At 44.8% G+C, this 22232-nt stretch overlaps 2 protein-coding genes across 3 annotated transcripts in view; one reads left to right on the top strand and one right to left on the bottom strand.

Annotated features, from left to right (window-relative positions):
- Positions 1–4319, top strand: part of MYO1H (myosin IH) — a 43690-nt gene extending 39371 nt beyond the window's left edge. The window contains exons 28-31 of the mRNA XM_006922178.2: positions 628–763; positions 1121–1191; positions 1336–1433; positions 2477–4319. Of these exons, the coding sequence (XP_006922240.1) occupies positions 628–763; positions 1121–1191; positions 1336–1433; positions 2477–2606 (435 nt within the window). The 3' untranslated portion in view covers positions 2607–4319. The remainder of the gene's footprint in view (positions 1–627; positions 764–1120; positions 1192–1335; positions 1434–2476) is intronic.
- A 131-nt stretch (positions 4320–4450) lies between these two features.
- Positions 4451–22232, bottom strand: part of KCTD10 (potassium channel tetramerization domain containing 10) — a 25633-nt gene continuing 7851 nt past the window's right edge. Inside the window, exons 3-7 of one of the 2 annotated variants that reach the window (XM_006922153.3) lie at positions 15864–16033; positions 13123–13212; positions 12754–12806; positions 11259–11454; positions 4451–7227 (exon numbers count right to left, since the gene is read on the bottom strand). In XM_006922153.3, the coding sequence (XP_006922215.1) occupies positions 7003–7227; positions 11259–11454; positions 12754–12806; positions 13123–13212; positions 15864–16033 (734 nt within the window). In that variant the 3' untranslated portion in view covers positions 4451–7002. The remainder of the gene's footprint in view (positions 7228–11258; positions 11455–12753; positions 12807–13122; positions 13213–15863; positions 16034–22232) is intronic. The other variant, XM_006922154.3, reaches the window with a different exon arrangement.

The following is a 22232-nucleotide window of genomic DNA, read 5'->3' as shown; positions in this document are numbered from 1 at the left end:
GATGCTACAGCTATTAACTAAGATTATGGAGATCGTGTGGCTGTTAGATACCTGTTGTTGTTCTCATGGTCCTCATATATCACGCCAAGAACTGTGCTTGGTTTTCTATGAAACTGAGTTAAACACAGCCATGACGTTAAGCATTAAACATCCCATTAGTAAGCAGTACAGCGAAGTGCCCGGGCGCTAACGTGGCCTTCATGACTTAGTAGCTATACAATCCTGGGCAGGTTATGTAAGCTGTCAATGGCTCTCGTGGCTGCTCTGTCACTTTTGGTCAGAAACCTGTGGGGCTGGACTAAATTATCCTCTGGCTATGAGGGCTTTAATGCCCACAGTGTTAAAGAGAGGTCATTTCTGTTGACTTCTCAGAGCGGACCTGTGAGGCAGGTGGCCGTAGCTTCGACTTCCTCGGGAAGGCAATGCCATAGGCTGAGCTAGGAATCAAAATCTACCTGCCAGAGAGCCAGGGTAGAAAACACGTTTATGCAAAACCTGGCTGAGCCTCTCTCCGTTTGCGTGCTTGGACTAACTTTGCTGGAGTCTGAGTAACCAGGAGCTCGGTACTCTGCCCCCTGCCCCCCGTGACGTAAACTTCCCCTCATAGTGATGGTAACCTCCTTGCAGTATGGTGTCCCGGTCATTAAATATGACAGGAAAGGCTTCAAGGCGCGACAGCGGCAACTCATTCTTACTCAAAAAGCAGCTTACGTGGTGGAGCTTGCCAAAATCAAGCAGAAAATAGAGTACTCAACACTCAAAGGTAAGAAGCTGGCAATCTCAAGGCAATTCCCTGGAATGATTTAGCTCTGGGGCACCCCTATAATGAAGAAGCCCTAGGTTGGAAGGCATCAGTGTCCAGGCCCCTTATTCTGAAATAAGTATCAGTGGTATCCCCTTCACTCAGATATCCAGGCTGGAGAGTAGTTACCTTCTACAACAACCTGTTTTGTATTTAGTGCACAACCTTTACAGCCTGGTATCATGCTGAGTAGACCCTTCGTCCCACTGGTCCGGCTAGGGAGGGAAAAAGTGCGAGGTTGGGGAACCCGTCTTCTTTTTTTCTGTATCAATGTCAAGGTGTCCAGTTCCTAGCTCCTAACTTTGGATCTGTCTTAAGGTATCTCTACTAGCAATCTGAGTGATGGACTCCTAGTCATTCATGTTTCGCCAGAAGCCAACAGGCACAAGGTAATTGATGGCCATGAGTCTCTGCTAACAGAGGGAAACGGCACACTGCCAAAATGTTGACTACCGTGAAACCTCAGTCTGGGAGAGTATTTTTCTTTAAACCGCTGCTATTGAAATGGCCGTGTCTTCTCCTCTCCACCTCAGGGGGATGCCGTCCTACAGTGTGATCATGTATTTGAAACGGTCACTAAACTCGTCATGTTGGTTAAGAAGGAGAACATTGTAAATGTTGTCCAAGGAAGGTAGGTGGCTTTATCCTCAGCTCAGGAATGTATATTAATGGATCAAGAAAGACGTGAATGTTAATCGTTTCACCCATGCCTTCGGCCTCCCAGCAGGTGGGGAAGAAGCCTCTAGCGGGGTACCCTTGCCTTCTCTGATAAGGAACTTCCCCACCCGCTATGTTTGGGGCTCCAGATAAATGAAGTCAGTGATCACTCACCGACCTAAGAACAGTGGTCTTACCACCCAGCATTCAAAAGAGGTGCTTATGTTCCTGAAGGAATCTGTCACAAAGTAAAGGGTGGACCCCTGGGTCAGAGCAGGTGACATCCACTCTTTGCTACTGTTGAAGTCTGTTTTTTTTGGGACAGTTGATTGAGCACAGTGGGTCCTGGCTTTGCAGGCTGCTTACAGATTAGGGAAAAGTGCTAAAATTTCTCTAGGACATAAAAATACCTGGCACATAGAGTACTTATTCAATTCTCTCAACAACTCTGAAATACCACCTTTTCCATTTCACAGGCATAAGGTGGTTAACCAGGGCATCGAATGTCACATAGCTAGCTGATCAGGGACAGTGCAAGATTTCCTAAGGCCATGCTTGGTTCTCAGATGGAATCAGGCAGAGCACCTCAGCACTGTGCTCCCAGGGCCCCTGAAAGTAGGCTCCAATCTTTATAACCTGATGAGCAACTTCTTACACGGACTAGGGAGAGTTAGGTGGCTTGGAAAGTAGTGTTTGTTCACTGTACCTCGGAGGAAAGACCTCGCCCACAATGAGAGCTGCAGCATGCAGATTTATACATAAATGGCTATTCAGACCTCAAATGGCCCCTTGAAGAACTGAATTCTCAACTGGTTTGAGAATAACTATACAAACATGGTAAGGTTCCCAGTGTGGAAATGTCTTTCTTCTTTTGATTACTCAAACATGCAAGAAAACTATGATAAAAGAGGAATTTTATCTTGAAACTAGTAAAACTTCCTAAGTAAATTTCTTTTGCAGACCAAAGGCTGAGGGGGAAAAAAAAAGTCAGTAATTCATTGTTTTGTCTATTTTAAGTTTACAGTTTTATATTAGTCCTGGAAAAGAAGGCACAATAGTTTTCAACACGGGACCAGAAGAACAAATCTATAAAGATAAAGATGGACAGTTAACAGTGGTGAGTGCCTGTGTTTGGGGAGGGAGGTAAGCAGTTTTAGACGAGAATAAAGCTTAAAATTCTACTAATTTCAGTCCTTCAATAGAGTGACTGGAATCATAAGCTAGTTCATCTATTACTGATTCTACATCTGAAAATGAGGAAGGAATTGATACTAGAGGTATAGATTAAAAATTGAATGAAAAGGGGAAAAAGCCGGTTTACTTGCCACATTGAGTAGTCAGTGAACCAGAAGCTGATATTAAGTCCTTCTTAGTTTTAAATGATGGAGCCCAACTTTTCACTGGATGGCAAAAGCCCTCACGCTTCATCACAGCAGTTCTCACACTCCGCACTGGAATCTCCTGGTGAGCTTCAAACAATTCCAGTGTTTGTATTTCACTCTCAGACACTGGGATGTAATTGGCTGAGGTGTGGCCTGGGCTCTGGGATGTAAGCCACCCAAGGTCTGATTAGCAGAGGGTTGGGGACCACAGCTGTCTTAGTGCTTTGCCCTCCCTGCTGATCCCACCAGCCCCTTACTGGTAAGTAGTACACAGAGCTTATTTTGATCCAATTTTGCCAGATAATGACATTAAAAGCTGAAGGGCTGAATCTTTAAAATGTGTTTTGTATATATACCAAGTACTACTTGATAGAAACTAATTAGAAATGATCTATCAACATGGATAGTATCTCCTATGCATTTAAGTTTACATACATTTAACTATATTGTTTTGTGGATGCAAGCAGTACAGAAAGTGTCTTTTATAAAATATTTGCCTCTAAACACAATAACTCCTTCAGGGACGAGTTAAAATATTTAAGCATGATTTTTAATGTAAAACATGAGGCGATTTTTCGGTTTACATGCTCTTCGAACTTCCACCCCGAAGACTGAGTATCTCTCTGTTGGAGTCACATAGCCTGCCTTCCTGGCTGGCTCAGACTGAAGATGCTAACAGGCCTCAGTGAGCCCAACTCTAAATGTGATTTCTCTCACGGGAGGTGGGACTGGCCTCTCGAAGCTTGTCCACACCTATCTGGATGATGCTGACAGCTGAGGTGTTAACTGCTTCCTTCTAAGTGAGGTAAGAGGCTTCTAAACCTAAACGTGGACTCTCTCGCAGGTGTCCGTCCACATGAAATCCTGACAGAAGATGACGTCTGCTGAAGAAAGTACCCAGGAAGCGGGAATTTCATCCAGTTAGCTACACCTTCAAGGAAAGGTTACAGCAGCCCTAGGAAAAGGATCACTACATCTGAAGAAACGGAGTGGCATCTTATGCCAGAGAGCAACCCCAGCTTCTCTGGTGCCCTGTGGCACCTAATTAAAATGTCCTCTTCAGGGAGCCAATCTCAAGTCACCCAACAGGGTGGTTTTAAAGCTCCCCAAAGGACCTACACTTGATGGGCACTTTAACCTGTCATAAGGTAGGCAACAGATTCTCTACCTTTGTCAAGCTGCCTGAGGCACAATGAAGTATTATATATGGTCTGAAAGTAAATGAAATTTCATAAAGCTGCAAAATTTGAATTTTGCTTTAAATAAATGGAACTTAGAAATGTGCCCAATTCCTTAACATTTCTGAAAGGCTCTTTAGGTTCCGGTGAATCATATCTCTTTCCCACCCTACCTCCCCAATAGTAAATAAGTGGCAACAGCAACTGCTTCATTCTGTTTTTTCAGAAGTTCAGCAGCATTTCTGCCCAAGATTTCCTTTCAGTGTTTAAATTCAAGCACTACAGATAAATGACTCATCTTTTCCACTGTGTGCAACTTTAACGTGATAAAGTTGAAGGTACTATCTCTGCTTGTTCTCTTTGCTGAAAACTGCACGTCAGTTCAGTGGCTTGACTGTGCTGAGTGTTTCTGAAAAGACCCAGAAAACAGATTTAAGTAGAAGCATTACATAACTTTTATTTTACACATGTCCACAAATGCGTGTACAACATACTTCTAAAGCTTATAGCATTTTTCCCCCACAGCACAAAGAAACAACGGTTAGTGACACACAGATGTATAAAGAGCAGATATTCGAAGGGCCAGGGCTGGTTCACACTTGGGTCCTGAATAACTGCTGTAAGGTACAAATACCCCTGAACAGAGGGCTGGGTATCTGCACAGCGACCAACCTGCTAAGCCACTGCAAGAGGGCAACTGAAGAGGCTATGCCAGGAATTGTCTTGGGCACATGGCTTATTTGAAAAGTTGTTCCACTTTTTAAAACCGGAAGCTATTACAATGTAAAACTTTGCTCTTTAGCAAATCTTACGCCACCGTTTTACTTGGATGGTTCTTAAGTATACATGTTGACTTTTGCTTGCCTTTAGTGCTAGCATAAGGAAAATCAGTTCCTTGTAGAATGTATTTGATAACAGAGCTGGACCAGCCAATGCTTTCTGTCAGTTCATGGCTATATGTAGCTAGCAGTGTCATTAACCATGGAATGTTTTATGGCCCTGTTCACGTCCCAGAGAAGCAAAGACTCAAAGCTACAAGTACAAAGTTAAAGGAAAAATGAGAGACTGCCAAAAACATTAGGTCAGAAAGTGTAGAAGTCCAAACAAGTCAAATTCTTCCACAAATATATTCTTCACGTAAACATGAGGGGAAAAAAGAATTTATATGATGGCTTTTCCATTCCTACAGAAAACATCAGAACCGACATTCACTTTAACTTCCTAAAAAAGTTCAACCCAAATGGCAGGGTTGGAGTTTAAAACTCAAACAGTATAAAATATTTAAGAAACATTTTTCAAGCCTCCTTCTTTCCTCAGCACTTAATAAAATCCAAATGGCCTAATATGAAAGTTTCCCACACAGCAATTTAAAAAGCATCTACCCAATACTTTTTAGGTTCAGTCATGATTGTTTTAAAGATTTACCATAGGCTTTGCTGCTGGTTACAAAAATGAAGACATACAACTGTCGCAACTAGGGCAGTACGTACAAAGTTGAAGCTGTAAAAACCATTTCAAAATATAAACTGTTTTTCGGAATACTTTGTGTCAGAAGCTGCACCTGTTAATACCTTTGGTATAAAACTGTAACATTTCCCTTGAAAAGCAGACAAAACCCATCCATTCCCTTACATTCACATCACCTTGTAACCACTCTACCTAGTCTAGTCACAACTCATTTCTGTCCCTTGACCAGGCGCAGAGGAGACCGAGAGGTAGGTAACTGAGAACGTCCGTCCCACATGAGCGCCAGGCCCCACTGCCCCACATGCATACATCCCCATCAACAGTCACACACGTCCCTTGAACATAAACATGGCCACTAACTTGGTCCAAAAGGATCTGCACATCCTCTCACTGATCACTGACGACCACTCCACACTGTTACAATCAGGCGAAGACACCAAGGGGATCTCCAGGTGATGGCTGTGCTTTGCGTAGGAAAGCCGCTTTGAGAATGCTGGTGTGAGTGGAGGTCCAGCCTGGATGCCAGGCTGGGAGGACATCTGGGGCCACGCTGAATTTCAAAGCAAAGGGCAGGGCATCTCCTTGCAGGAGTAAGCCCAGCTTAACAGGGAAGGAGGCCGAGGGGGAAGGAATGGATCCTGCCGGGAGTCCAGTCTGGGAGTTACGCCTGTGACCAGTCCAGAAGGCCTTCCTGGGATGGAGTGGGTCAAAAAGGGGGCAACTGAAAGGAGCAGGAGTCAGGGAAGGAGCCAGGAACAGAGCTGAGCACTCACTACCGAGGCCAGTTCTGCCCTTAGCCAGGCATGTGGGGACTCAACAAACACCAGACCACAGACCGGCTGAGGTGGCTACAGCTTGCCCCCTAAACACAACTAGGTATCCAGAGCTACATGAGGAACAATTTAGAGGTACAAAGCACACCAGGTCCCATCTATTAAATCTATACTGTTATTTATCAGTAAGCTCTAAGTGCGAAATCCTGCTGCAGAATGGACTTCTAGCAAAGCCATGCCTGGAAACTGCCCAGTCTAGTGCCCAGGAACCAGAGCCAGCATGCTTGGCTGGTGTTATGAAACAGGGAGCTCAAAGACACTTTGGTGGCCACCAGCTGTGGGATCCCTCTCAGAGCTGTCAAACTGAACCCCAAAGGGAATGCCACCCAAGAAGCTCAAACAGGTAGTCAACATCCACAAAAATAAATACTGCAAACAAAAGTTCTCATGTACACATCATTCCCATTCATACTTTTCCTTCAAGAACCCAGCAAGCCCGGCATCAAGGCTTCTCAGATCCTCATGGAAAGTAGAGCCCTTGGGCACAGCTTGTCAACAACAGGGGTGCATTCACCTGGGTAGAAATCAATTCACCTTGTCGAGAAATATCAAAATAATCATCTGGCTTATTACAAAAGCATCTCCAGACTCCAGGGGAAGTGGAAGGTGCCCAGAAGACTGCATAGGATCTGAGTGTAGAGCAGGGAGGAGGGCGGGAGGAAGGCTTGGGTCTGCTTGCCTGCTCACTGGTGGAGGTGGGCACGGTCGTCAGGCCGCTTGACGTGGATCCGCCTCACGCGCTCAATCCGTTCCCGCTCTCGCTCCTCATCTTCGTCCAGATGGTGGGAGCGCCCGGCAGCCCCGCCTGTGGCCTCCAGAAGTGCATTGTCAGGTCCTCGACCATCCTGGGCCTCATACAGCAAAATATTCAGGGTCTCCTCATAAATTCGGGCTTCAGGGAATTCCACCTGTATCCCCACAAAATACAGAGCAGGCGAGTTAGCATCAGACCTCCCCCTCCACCAACTCTGCTGCCACCCATTACTTCCACTGGGCTAAATCAGGCCCCTGGGATTCCATTTAAGACCCTCATTATTATTTTCGAAGTAGTTATTTTCAATCAGCAACACAGAGCGCTAAAGTCACGAGACAAAAGGGAGACGGTGAAATAGGTCTCTCTGCTCTGCCCTCTAGTTTCCCTCCCTAAAGACAATGCTGCTCACTTTACCTGCCCCAAAGGGCCCTGTGTGCATATATATATGTATATAACGTAATATTCACACACATTAACAGACACAAAAGGTGGCCCACTACATAGACTCTTCTATACCTTTTGCTTTTCCCTAACTTGGAGATCATTCCACATCAGAGAGTTAAAGAACGGGACCATGCATTGAACTAACTAGCTCACGCTGTTGGACATTTCCAATACGTTGCTACTAACAGAGCTTGCCTAGGCCCTTGCACATGAGGTATTCCACACCTCAGAGCAGTATACAAAGTGGCATTCTTTCTGAAGGACCAGCTGGGGACCCTCATTAAATGGACACGATCCCTCTTTCTCGGTAAATTGCTGTGTTGGCGTGTACCCCTTTGGAGCTGAGGCGCCATAAAGAGGGGTGCCACACAAGTGGGTCCCAGGCACTTGACTCACAGAGTAGAGACTCTGCTTTTGAGGGCAAGATTCTGAGGTTCCAGTTTTGGGAGAAATGGAGTGAGCACACTGTATCCCGTCTTTCACATGAGGCTACAAAACCAGGAGAGTGTGTACACAGCAGCTACCTAAGGACTCTGTGACATTAATACTGGCAGACTGCGGGGAAAGACCAGAGTTTGCAGTAATATCAAACAGTGCGTTTACTGTTTTTCCCTGTCAGTTTCCCCCGGCCTGAGCTCAATGTAGCCCACCAACCTGAAACGGATACCAGGACAGAGAAAGGTCCAGGAGGAGGTTTCTGGTCAAAGGAGCCACCAAGGTCTCCAACACCTAGAGAGTGGGGGCAAGTTCCCCGTTTTCCTTTCTTCTTTTCTCCGTTTTCTTGCACCCCAGCCCCCAAGCAATCTCGTGGCAGTGACCAGAGACTGCGGGAGCCACCGAGGGATTCTTCCTTTCCTATTGGAAGGGCTGTGGTCTCGGAGGGGTTGGCGAATCCCTGCTGCTGTTTTTCTCTGTCTTCATGCTGCTTGGCTCCAGATACAAGCAAAGTCACAGGAAGTGTGTGGCAGAGCAGGGTAACTAAAGCCCCAGATTTCTGGCCAGATGACTGAAAAAGGGAGAACACCAAGGAAGTAGAAAGTACCAAGGAGATTGTGAAGGAGGGGAGCTCGGGAAAGCAGCTTCTTAAGGTTGTACGTGAACTCCAGGCTTAGCCTCCTCTGCCGACCTGACCGTCAACAGCATGTAGAGACTTTAAGAACTGAGCAATGGGACAGACTCATGCCCAGGACACAGAATGGCCCATAGCGTGGCCCACATCTGAAGACTTTGAAAACTCAACTGTCACTGGAACTACAACCCACAGAAGGCTGGTTGGAACTTGTGGCATGAACCTAGCTGGGGTGATTGTGTGCTAAACAAAAATATCAATGTTCTCCTTAGGATTTAAACAAGACCTAAAGTACTGTAACATTAAAAAATGTCCAGGGTACAATTCAAAATTTCTCAGCATATAAGGCACCAGAAAAATCTCAACTCCTGAGATAATCAATAGATGCCAAAGCCAAGATGACATGAGATATTGGAATTATCTTACAAAGACCTGGAAGCAGCTATTATAAAAATGTTCCAACAAGGGTGAATGCTCATAAATCAAATGCAAACATAGGAAGTTTCAGGAGGGAGATAAAGAACAAAATGAAAATTTTAGAACTGAAAAACAATAACCAAAACAGAAAAAACCTACTCACTGGAAAGGCTCAATAACAGAATGGGGAAGACAAAGGAGAATCGGTGAACTTGAAGACAGATCATTAGAAATAAGACAATCTGAACAACAGAAAAAAAAGACCAATTAAAGGGCAAGATTCTGTGCTTAATTATCACTCAGTCCTCAGTGAGTCAGAATTAAGAACAAAATAGACAATGCATGTATTAAACTTCTGCTTACATTTTAATTTCGGCAAGCCATACCCTTTTCAACTTAACCAGAAAAAAACAGTTAAATGATTAAAAAGATTAGAAAAGCACTTGGAATGTTGTAACGAAGAAGATAAGATACCAATTATGCAAGAAACCCAACCAGAACATCCACACAAGTTACTTGAAACAACAAAACATGAATGTTGGCTCCAAGCACAGCTTCCAGAGGTTTGGGCTAGATGAAGAAGGAACTTATTTCTGTAGGGGCAGTCGGTTCCAAAACCACCTCCTTGGAAAGGTAAAGCCACATGCTGCACCTGGAGAAGGGAAGAAGCCCTTGGGGATGGCAGCGCAAAGGAGGCATGGAAAGGGGCCTTGGCCTCCTGTCTGGCCCTGTCACTAACCAGATTCACAAATACAAGCACTGGCTCAATCTGGAACCTGTCCTCTTATCTATAAATGGTTGGGATCAGATCACATGGTCTCTAAATCCTTTGCTCTCTGTTAAGCTCTAAAAATGTAAAGTCAATATTTTAAAGCTTAATATGATTATCCTTTTAATGTCCAAGGGCAGAGGCAACCCATGTTTATTTAAAAAAAAAAAAAAAAGCAACTATGACAAAATGGGGAATCTAGTTATCGGTGGAATTCACAGCCCTAAAAAAAAAAAAAAAAAAGTCCATGGGAGTAAAGAGGCATGTGTTTTGCTAATGTGGTGAGAGGAGGGATGATTCTGATACCTCTGCTGTCTTTGAAATACAAAAGAACTTCAGTGCTCTTCCCTTCTTGGCTACCTTAAAACAATATGTATCTTTTAGGATAAATTGTAAATACTAATGAATAAACTGTGTTTAAGTTAAAAAAAAATAAAACAACTCTGGTTTCTACTTTGTGGTCTGATTTTCTCTCATTTGCTTTTGCTTCTGAGGCCAGCTCTAGAATCACACAGAACTGTGTGCTCCTAAAGCTACTGAGTGGGTGATCTACAAACTTGTATGAGGGTGACTAGAGGCATGAAAATCTACCTGCAGCAGACCTAACTGCATGTCCCTGCAGAGGTCCCTTAGATAGGTTCAGAAGAAAATGAAACTGTATTGTAAAAAAGAAAAAAAAAAAAAATTTAAAGAAAACCAAGTCGCATAGCCCAAGGAGGACAGGCAACCAGAAGACCTAATGAGAATGAAGTTCAATTAACAGTGGACCAGATCTCTTAACAGCACTTTGCGGTTTGATCTAGCTTTGTGAATGGCACAGCGACAGAAATCAAGGGAGAGGTCAACTCTACAGGTTTGAAGAGGATGACATAATGGATCCACAGAGTCCAGATGAGTCAAGGAGTCGTGTACTTGAAAGGAAGCCAATAAGCTGGGAGCTAAGGAATGCTGAGTGGGCACCATGAGGGTGGAGGGCTGCTCCAAGTCAGTGGGTAAATGAAGGACAGACAGCCGTAAGTAGTAGGTCATAACTAGAAAACCAAGGTCAAGATCTTGAAGGTAGCACTTTCCCTTTGATAATCAAGGTGGGACAGAGCCATGCTGGTGGACATGATGTTGTGTGGAGGGCAAGGAACTGCACAGACATGTCAGATCACTGAAGACAGAAGAAAATGCAGACAGTGGGATACACACGGGTGTAAGGATATGTCTGAATCAACATTTGTGGCAAAGGAACTTAGATGCAGTGCAACTGTCTATACTTGCTGAGCATCAGAAAGAAAATGCCATTCTGATTCTCCAAGACCTACATTTGGATCTTACCAGGGACCAAAAAATAATATTTTAATGATGAGCAGTCACAAATCAACGAAAGCGTTTTTAAAGTCTTTCCCTCTTTAAGTTTCTTTTGCTTAAGTGGAAAAGGAAGTTGTACAAGTACAAATGTCACACTACCCACTCGGAACCGTCCACTCGAAGCCCTTACCTTGGTCTGTTTCTTCTCAGTGGCATAGACGATGGAGGTACAACAGACTTCAGCAATCTTTCGGCCCTGACCATAAAAGGACCAGCAGCAGATTTCGTCCCCAATGACATCCTTTATGAATAGGACCCTTCCGTTAAAGCGCAGAGAGAGCTTATCAAAGAGTTCGATGTTTTTCAACATATTGTCGTCAGAATTGCTGCAAGAGAGTATTCAATATTCGATAAGGTGACCACAAGCTGGTAATAACTGCCACCAGTGGCTGACTGTTTCCACATGCTGGGCCTGTTATCCCCACTATCCCATTTCAACCTCACAATAATCCCACGAGGAAGGTACCACAGTCCCCATTGCTCAAAGAACGAAAGTGAGGATCAGAGAAATGAGGTAATTGCCCAAGGCCAAAAACTAATAAATGGCAGAGCCAGGCCTCAAAAAAGCCAGCTCTAAACGCTCAGCCTGTACTCTCTGCTGTGCTCTACAATAGCCAGAGATGGGATGCTGAAAATATGGGGCCTGCAGGCAGAGGGCATCAGGTGGGGGATGTGGAGGAGAGCCCCGAGCCACAGGAGTGGCAGGATGTGCTACCCAAGGAAGACTTTTTATTCTGGGTCAGTTTCTGGGTCTTGAGTAACCTCATCAAACCCCCTTATATCCCAAGTCCTGATTTAGAGTCACGTTTCCAAGGGCCACAAGACATTCTAGAAACCCGCATATATTGCTGGTGGGAATGTAAAATGGCACAACCACTTGGAAAACCGTTTGGCAGTTTCTCAAATGACCAAACCTAAGTTAACATGCAAACCAGAGGTTCCATTCCTAGGTATATATCCAAAAGAAAGGAAAGCTTATGTCTACACAGAACCGTGTATATGAATGTTCATAGTAGCATTATTTATAATGGCCAAAAAGTGAAAACAACCTTAATTGTCTATCAATTGGTAAATGGATAAATAAAATGTAGCCCAGCTGTACAGTAGAATATTATTCTGTCATAAAAAAGATGACGTTTTGATTCATACAACATGAATGCGCCCTGAAAACATTATGCTAAGTGAAAGAAGCCAGTCACAAAAGGCCACACATTCTATGATTCCATTTCTATGAAGTGTCCAGAGCAGGCAAATCCAGAGACAGAAAGAAAAATAGTCGCCTAGGTGGGGCGGGTAGTGGGAGGGAAATGAGGAGTGAGTGCTAAGGGGTACAGGGTTTCTTTTGAGGGTGATAAAATGTTCAAAAATTAGGTTAAGTAGTCATAGTTGCATAACTCTGTAAATATACCAAAAAGAACCAAATTATATACTTCAAAAGGGTGAATTTTATGGGATGTGTGAATTATATCTCCTATCTAGCATCTACCTGTCTGCCTTTCTGCCCACCTATCTTGAGGTACAGGAGGGCACCTGGCATCTGAAGGCAATGAGAGGAGCTGGGCCTGACTGGTGTGAACAGAGGCTTTCCTAGCAAGTGCAGATGTCTTTTCTGGCTGATGCCTTACCTGGTATATGAGTATTTGTTGTTACTTCTGTTGTACAGCAACTTCACAGCGGGCTGTGGGTTGTTTTAGAAAAGGAAGGAGAGAGTTAGTTGGAATACAGGTGCAATGAACCACTGGTTTCCCATAGGGCTGAGCTCTGCCTCCAGGCCAGAGGCAGACAGCATCGCCGTCTGGCTGGGGTAGAGCTCGAGAGGGAGACTGCATGACCCCAGTGGCAGGAGGAACACAAGATGAGCCACAGGTTCCCATTCTTAACCCCTTCTCAGGTCTCGCATAGGCCATTACACGTTTTCATTTCAAAACTCATTCACTAGAATCTCCATCATTTCTAGTAGCAAAAGAAATGCCACAAGGGTGCCTCTAACGTACCTTATTTGAAGTTGCTATAAGTTTCTGTTCTTCTTTGGATGAGGTGATAACAGGAACTTTGCAGAAAGGCTCATAAGTATCTTTGTTCTGCTGAAACAAAACATGCTTTCAGCCTAGAAAGCCTGCCCCATATGGGATTATTTAAGCTGGTCTGCTGGGCAAAGGCAGGCTCTGATGAGGGAAGATGGGCCGTCACAGGTGGGAAGAAGGGAGGATTTTTACCACCAGTGATTAGGATGGGGGGCAACCAGGAGTCAAGTTCCCTAGTAAGTCTGCTCTTTGGCCAGGGCTGTTGTTATATGCCAGGTGCTTGGTAAATACTAACAATGATGACACATTTCCACAGCCTAAGGAACCACTCAAAACTTAACCCTAAACATGGCAGATGATATATGATTGCATCAAAGCTCCCAAAACCCCACAGGCAATGACTACAGAAGAATAAAAAAAGTATAAGCCCATAAGGAGAAAAAGAATGAGAGAAGTGAGGTCAGCAAACAAAAGACATCAAAAATTCAAGGCTGGAGAGCAGGTTACAGACAAGTGATAACCAAGGAGGAGGAGAAAGCTGGAATCCTAAGTCCGCAGATAGGAGAGAATATTGGAGATTTTCAAAGAACCGCTCTGGTGGGCACAGGGCAAGAGCAGAAGATTGCTTGCCAGTTGGCAGAAGCACCATTGAGACCCCAGATGGATCCCCTTCCCCAGCCTGGCAGAAGAAAGGTCCATTTTCCTGGAGTGGTTTGTATAGGACAGGGCTGCATTGCTATTCTGAAAACAAGAGAATTAAGTCAATGGTCTATACACTAAGTGGTAAGCCACTCCCTCACCTCCCCACAGGCCCCTTCCCCTACTTAGATCCCAGAAGGCAGCTAGTTAGGCTTATACCTCCCAGCAAGAGAGTAAAGGATTTCTACATGGGGAACTGACTTGTCCGGAAAAAGACTTACAGACCTGACATTGTAAGATCCCACTGAAAAAGTCAACCTTATCATCCACTATTGAAGCCTACTGGACGAGGACCACCCAGGCAGCTTTTCAGAGCCTTACTCTTAAATTTCAACAGGCCAAGATCATCAGATTATATGTGGAAAGCTTCTCAAACATGAGACCAAAATAAAGAAAAAAAGTAAGGGAAGGAGTCAGATGATGAAGACTGCAGAAAAAAAACTTCAAATACTAGTATCATTAGACAGACATGAGAAGATAATACATCTTATGAAACAAGATCGGTTTGCTATATGAAAAAGAACACTCAGAAAACAAGGAAAGGCTCTTGGGAACTAGAAATATAATAGCAGAAGTGAAAAATTCAATAGGTTTGAAAAAGCTGAAAAAAAAAAAATGAGAAAGTAGAACAAGAAGATAAAAGTGATAGAAACTGGGAGGAAGTCAGTCTTGAAAGTTTAACCTCAGACTCTAACAGAAACCACAGAAAGAGAACCCAGAGGGCATGCCTCCAAAACAAAGAGAAATCACAGATTCACTGATGTGTCTGAACAGACTGCAAGGCGACTGACCTAAGAATTTAGGACTGGATTAGGGGTATGTACATAGAAATCCAAGCAAACAAAACAATGAAGCAATCACCAAGTCTGGCAAACTGAAAAGCTATACAAGAAAACAGTCGTATACTCTGTGGTTCGACTGTTAACAATACAGACATCCCAATGTAAACTCTGAATACCTATTTAACCAAAACTCTGATAACCTATATTGGGAGAACAGGAGAAGGAATGTGTGTATGTGTGTTTGGTAGTAGCTGGGGAGGGGGGTGTGGTAGTGCATGAGCTAAATTTAAATTTTCTGTATTAATGCCAGTAGATGATGTTAAAAACTGAAATGTCAATAAAGAGCAGTATAACAAATATGAAAGTAAAAAAACTGCTGAAAGAATTAAAAGAGGCTGCCTGGGGTTGAGGGGTGGGGAGGAGAGAGCACATAGTGGTGTTTTTAAGACCAACCTTGCAATGCTATGTGATTTCTTAAATGATATACATGTATTACTCTAATAAACATAAAAATAAAATAAAAATACTAAAGTAAAGGCTACATTTGTTTAGATTTATAGTGAGTTCACAGACTCTCAGGGTAGAGGTGGTATGTGGAAACTGTTCCTTGAGAAGCCAGGCATTATGGGTACTGTTCCAGTGCAGGGCCAGAGAGACATGTGGCTTGGGGTGGCCCAAATAAAAGCCTCATGTATATAGATCCAACTCCTGGGACAACCCAAAGGGACTCTGATTCTCTGCCATGCTGGATCTTTGTTTAAAATAAATGGCCATTGGCTATGTCTTGAAGCATGTTGGTTTTATAGAAATTTTGCTATCACTAGACTTGACCCTTGATACTCCTGCCCCAGGTCCAGCTGAGGAGTGAGAGGTGTTTGTATCTGCAGATGTTATACTAGACTTCCGACGATAACGTATGGGGCGAGAATAAGACTCAAGATGGATCCAGAAAACAGATCAAGTATTATGGCGCATGGCTCAGTACTTAAGGGCTGCGATATACACATGGAGAATGAGATAAGCCAAAGAGCAGTTAGGTGGCCTAAGCATTACAGAAAAGCCTCTTAGGGGTCACTCTGACCAAAGAGAAGAAGCCTCAGGGTCAACTCATTAACTCTCACAAGAGCTCAGTGAGGAAGGAGCTGCCCTCACTTTGCAGGGGGATAGGGAAGGAGGAAAGCAGGTGGGTCTGAGGCCTCCCACTCCAGGGAAAGAAAAGGTGATGCCTACTTGTAGGGCTGCTTGGCACTCTTCCACCAGGCCCTGGACCAGGTAGTACTTGGCTTCTGCCAGCAGCTCCTCGATCTCCCGGCGGCTCTCAGGCAAGGGGACCGCCCCATCACGAAGGTAGTTGAGTATCGTACCAAAGTGCTTCCCACAGCGGTCAATGAGGATCCAGCCTGCAGTGGAAGGAGGATAGGAGGGGCTAGTATACAGGCCCTCCTCTCTTGGAAGGCGTTGAGAGGAACTGGGGTGTCTCCAGCTCCCTCTACCTCCCAGGAAGTGCAGGACCACAGAGAGAGCCACCGCATAAGGCTGGCTAGGCCCTGCTGGGGCAGCTCTGTTACAGACTCCAGACTCTGCTGGTTGGAGACAACCACACCCAGGGCTCATCTGGTCTCAGGCTCTTTTGGATGCCTGGGTCCGAGGCCTAAAAGCGTGTTTCTAAAGTACCTTCAAAAACTCCTTAGACAAGAACACCCTGAGAGGGGCCTAGACCATCATACCTGGATAAAATGAATCCAAATGACCCTAACATTAGGGAAAGGCCTCTAGAGTAAAAATATCGACTCCCTCTTTCTATAAGACTTTTTTCAGACTCACAAATAACAGAGCCATTTCTAAGGAAGCAGAAGGCTCACTCCTGTAGAGTGTGACCTTCGGCTCTTGGGGGTGACCCCCTGAACACTCACCAGCACCACCACAGGAAGTTCCATCCTTAACTCCCCAAACATGCACTTAAGAGCTAGTGACAATCAGAGATAAAATGGTGAAGGAGACAGACTCTGCCCTCAAGCAGTTAAGTGTAACGTGGGGAGATGGAACTTGCTTTTATTAAAAATGCCCACTGCTGACCAGAACTAGGCACCACGAAAAATTTGGGGGGGTGGGGCCAGGAAGACAAGCTCTTCCACTTCTCAGTGTCCTCTCCAGTCTTAGCACTGGCCTGGCATTCCACCACTAGAGATGTGATGGGTTTTCAAAACTCCTCTACTGAAATGCAAATGTCCCTGGAAGTGGTATTTGGTGGAGGAAATAGGATCGGAGACTGGGCAGAGAAGATGGTATGGAAAAGGGAAGTAGGAATAAAACAAAGATCAAGTACATCTGGATAGAAAATGGGAAGCCAAACAGACACTGAAGTCCTGGCCTTCCCGACCAGCAGGCAGCATCAGGTCTTCTGTGCCATATTATATGTGAGAAAACACCAATGCATGGGGCAGTTAGGAGGTTTAAAAAGGAATCGGTAACCTTATGCCCCCACTTTCCTGCTCCCTTTGCTCACAGTTCAGGAGAAGGGGCCCACATTTCCACCCCTAACACCACTGTGCCCTGCCCCGTGTCCTCCTCAGACCCCCAGGCCATGGATCAGCTGCAGAGACCAACGAAAGCCAAGAGCAGCGAATATATCTTTTTCGCATCTAGAGTCAGAGGTCCGCTCACCTCCCTCCATCCGCTCATCCCCCAAATCCAGCCCTGCCAAGAGCTCTCTCATGGTTTCAGTGGACCACTTAGTAGTCTTTGCAACATTCACCAGAGGAGTTGGTAACAAGGCTATTTCCATGTTCCTCTTGCAACTATTCCACAACCCATGGTTCCCGGGCCTTTGGTCTGGTCTTGTCTCTCTAGAGCCTTCCACTTTGTACTTCCACACCACTGTGGTTTCCTGAGAACAGTGAGAATAATCCCCAATCAGGGCAGATGCAATGCAAATGTGTGGCCTAGAGTCGAACCCTGGTCTTGAGGAAGAAAGAGGTAAATCACACATACCCTGCCAGTGACTGCTGTACATTAATTATACCATCGCTTCTTTCTACATTTGAGACAATGAAGTACGGACTTAGTATCTGCTACGCAGCTCAGATGCCTACGGGTGCCTTGAGCAGGCGGGATAACTGAGTGCAGCCAGGCTGGGCTGATAGTGACCAGAGAATTGCCACACCTGGGGAAGGAGGGAGGTCTCTTTCCACTCCAGCTAAGAGTAGCCAGGCAGGAACGTGGGGCCATGGCTATGTGAGCCTCTCATGTTCCAAGCAAAACCAAAAATTCAGACTTCTCTGTGAAATATCCTAATTTTTAAAGAATGATAAACTAATTTTTTTTAAAAAACTGTCATTAACCTACCATAGGGCAACCAAAACATATCTGTAGGCTGCAGTGGTCCTGCAGGCCACCAGCTGGTAACCTCTCTGCTACCCTGAATCTACCGCTTTTTTTCCAACGAGCTGACAAGATGTGGAAAGACTGACCGTATTATCTTCCCAACAGTTCTTTTAGAAGGAGGCTCATTTTCCTGTGAACAAATGAACACAGAGTCTCACAGAAGTTCAGGGACATTCCCAAAGTTGGGGAGGCAGGACTAGACCACAAAGAACAAGTAGGAAACTTAGGAAAACTCCTTTCGCCAGAATTGAGAAGACAAGTAGAACCTCAGTCTTTAAGAGAAATGGCAACCAATTCAATCCAGCTGCTCTGGGAAGAAAACACACATTCTGCCTTTGACGCGTAGACAACTCAGCTGCTCGAAAAGAACAAGGGCCCCTGAAATCAATTACCCAAGTGACTGTCCGGAGTTTCCATAAACGAATGGGCGGACCGTGACACTGGGCTCCAGCTCAAGAATGCCATCAGGAAATGCTTGTGGCAAAGGAATCATACTTTGGACAAATAAGGGCAATGGAGCCAGGCACACTCTCCATGAGGTTTCAATTAGCACTGTGACTCTGAAATTTTTTAGTTGCTTTCAGAGCAGGAATCTATCCCTTTGAAACAGCTCAAAAGCCTTGCATGTAAAAAGCTAATGGAAGCCAAGCAGTTGTTTGCTCATGGGGTATCTTTCCTGCTGCCAGAGTGCATAGGCTATTTATTTAGTACAAGTCAGAGCAGCAGCCTGGGGTCCGGCGGTCCCTTCGACAAGGCTGGAGAGGCTAACAGGTGGGGTGCAGACCAGAAGCTCTGGGATGGTTTGAGACACACAGCACAGCACCGAGGTTAAGAGTGTAAACTTGTTCTGGAAACCCAGCTTTGCGTACTTGCTGGATGACGTTAGTATTTCACTTAACCTTTTTGTCCAGCAGTTTTTCTAAAACTAGTGCCTCATAGAGCTGGCATAAAGGTATGACGTGAGAATGTACGGGAAGCTCATTGCACAATGCTGAGTCTATTGGCAGCACTCAAATTACATCTTTGACGATGAGCCCTTTGCACATTTCATCATCACTGCTTAAGAACAGAGCAGCAGCAGCCGTCACAGGCGGGGCATGTTCCAGCTCCAGGAAGGAGTGTGTGTGGCTTCTCTTGGGGTCAGCGGGACTGGGCCACTAGGTTCACCTTCTCCCAGCCTTACCATGTACTTCCTCTCTCCTTTCCCTCCCCCTACTTCCTCCAGAGAGCTTTCACTGACCTCTCTTATCCATACTGAGGTACTTATCCTCTATTTTTGTGGTTCTCAAACTTGCTTGATCATAAGTCACCTTAGGTACTTGTTACAAATTCATTTTCTAGGAAGCTGCTTCAATCCCGAATCAGAATCTCTAGACAGGGTTTCTTAACCTTGGCCCTACTGACATTTTGGACTGGATAATTCTTTATTACGGAGGAACGGTCCTGTGCATTGTAGGGTATTTAGCAGCATCCCTGGTCCGTACCCACTAGATACCAGTAGCACTCCCACCCCCAATCTGTGACAGCCAGAAATGTCTCTGGACAATGCCACATATCCCTTGGGAGTCCAAATCATCCCTGGCTGAATACCACTGAGGTAGATCAGAGACTGAAATGGAAAAAACAACATAAAAACAAGTCAGACTATGTTGTTTATGTTTATAACATAAAACCATAAATAGGATACAGAATACATCTTTCTACAAAGCAAAAAGGGAAAGGGGAAAAATGTGTAAGAAACATGCAATCAGGGAGCTAAACGATGAAACACAAAGGATCGATAAGATGCTCAACACACTAGACATTAGTAAATGTTAAATAAAACAACAGAGTACCATACTGTAACCATCGAATTGGCAATAAATAAAAGATTTGATAGTGCCCGGTATCAGCAAAAATTCAGACCTCTGTGTGGAGTGTAAATTGACATAACTGCTAATATCTAATCAAGTCAAAGATGCTATCCCTCAATTCCTCTCCTGGGATTAAACTCTAGGACAAAGCTCCCAATGGTGGGTAAGATCTTAATGCTGCAGCCCCTGAGGTAGCTGGGAAGGGTCTGGGGAGTCCAAGAAACTCTCATTTACCAAAGTAAATACAGGATTTTCTGGATGTGACAAAGGCTGGGAAGCGCTGCCCTGGAGAAACTCACACATGCCAGGGAGACTGTTCAAGAATATTGCTAATGTGGACACTGGGAGCAATCTAAATGACCATAAACAGAATATGGATCCAAAAACATCAGTATATTCCTAGAATGGAACACTCTAGGGCAGGGAATTATTTGAACTATAGCTATTTATTCGAGGCTTGATTTCACCAGCATAATGCTAAGCAAAGCAAAAACAAAAAGGCTACAAACACTATAACACCATTTATATAAGGTTTAAAAACACACCAACAATATATTGTTTAGGGGCATCAACAGCTATAGCAAAAGTAATTTATGGAAAGAGCCATATCAGTGGTCCTCAATCCTGGCCACACATCAGAATCGCCTGCAGAGTGCTTTAAAGTCCTAAAGCCCTACCATACCTTGCCAAGTACATCCGGCTCTTGTGGAGGTGCGGGGTGAGGGAGTGTGGAACTCAGGCGTCAGGATTTAGCTCTGAGGGTGACTCACTGTGCCAAGGCTGAAATCCACCCACTGACCCCAAAGTCAGGCCAGTAACATTTTATTCCTTGTCTGAGTGGGGCACAGGGGAGTTTGTTATATTATCCACAATTTTAAGCTGCCAATGTAGTTCAGAATTTTACATAAGGCAGAAAGCCTAGAGATCTCAGAGAAACTCTGAGTACCATGATTTCTCCCCCATATTACCGATTTCCCCACTGGTTTTCTAGGGAAGGTGCGCTGATAAGATAAACAACTCTCTTCTTTCATCTAGTTTATATACTCCCTCATTCCAAAAACATTAACAAGAGACCAGAACCCACGGCTGGGGGGAGTACTGTACCAGGCAACAGGAATGACACAGGCAGAGGTGAGAGCTAGACAGAACTCTCATTCAGAAAGATGCCACATAAACCCCCGGGACAATGGCGATGTTGACAAGGGCTTGGGTAAAAATACCAGCACTGTAAAAACTGAATCTTTCTGGAAAGGAGTCTGGCAAAGGCCTGCTCACTGCCAGTGTCTTTGGCTTCTCAGAAAAGCCACCTCTAAGGGGGAACTATGGAACTGCAGTACACTCATCATGCCTCAAGGTTAAGGCGACCACTTCTCTCCTACAGACTGCTAAGAAAGGCGTCTCTGCAGCTCCTCCCAGTGCCCTGCCCTCCACCTCCAAGCCCCGCCCCAGGCAGGACTAAAGCCACAATGAACAGCTTCCATTTACTGAGTCTCCCAAAGTGTGAGGCACTCTTATCAAGTGCTTTCTAATGGCCTCATTTAATTCCCTTAACAACCCTGAAAAGCATTACCATTCCCCACCTAGAAAGGAGGAAACAGACTCAGAGAAAAATGTCACTCACCCGTTGTCATATTACCAGTAAAGAGCAAATAAATCTAAATTAGCACAATGCCCAATATACAGAAATCACTCCATAAATGTTAGCTGTGACTGTTGCCATGTAACAGAGCAGGATTCAAACCCAAGCCCATCTTACTCCAACACCCATGTTCTTCTCTGTTTAGGAATTACATGCACATGGTACAAAACTCACACAGAAGGGCATGGAGAAGAGAGAGTCTGCCAACCACCCATGACCCTAGTTCCCTCCCCTGAAACAACCAGTTTCTCAAGTATCCTTTAGAGATTTCTAACAGAAATCATACACTGTTCTGTGCCTTCATAGACTTTGCTCTTTAGCCAGCAGTCTCTACTGCTGGATTCACCTGCCTGGCTGAGTTACACTTAGCGTTCTGGCCTCTTTGTGGCAAACTTTACTGCAGCTGACAGCCTTCCTGCCTGAAGCCCAAGGTGAAGCTGTGAGATGCAGGAAATTTTTTCAATTTGTATACCTAAGGGTGCACTTGAAGCAACATTTAGGCCAGGGGTCAAGCTGTGCAGTATACTTACCAGGAGGATTGCTCTAATACAGCACTGGCTAGAAGACCAGACACCCAGCCTGACAGCGCAGGCCCTCTCAGAGCCCCAAAAAGGTTTCTTAGTACCCAAAAAGGTACTAAGCCAGTGGTTGAATCCTAAGGCTGCCACACTCAGGAGACATGGCCTGGAGGCTGGGCCCATAATAAACCATGGACAGCAGATG

This window comes from Pteropus alecto, unplaced genomic scaffold (genome assembly GCF_000325575.1).
Source record: "Pteropus alecto unplaced genomic scaffold, ASM32557v1 scaffold259, whole genome shotgun sequence".
Taxonomy (NCBI): domain Eukaryota; kingdom Metazoa; phylum Chordata; class Mammalia; order Chiroptera; family Pteropodidae; genus Pteropus; species Pteropus alecto.
Note: the sequence above shows the minus strand (reverse complement) of the source record. Positions and strands in the feature narration are given on the sequence as shown.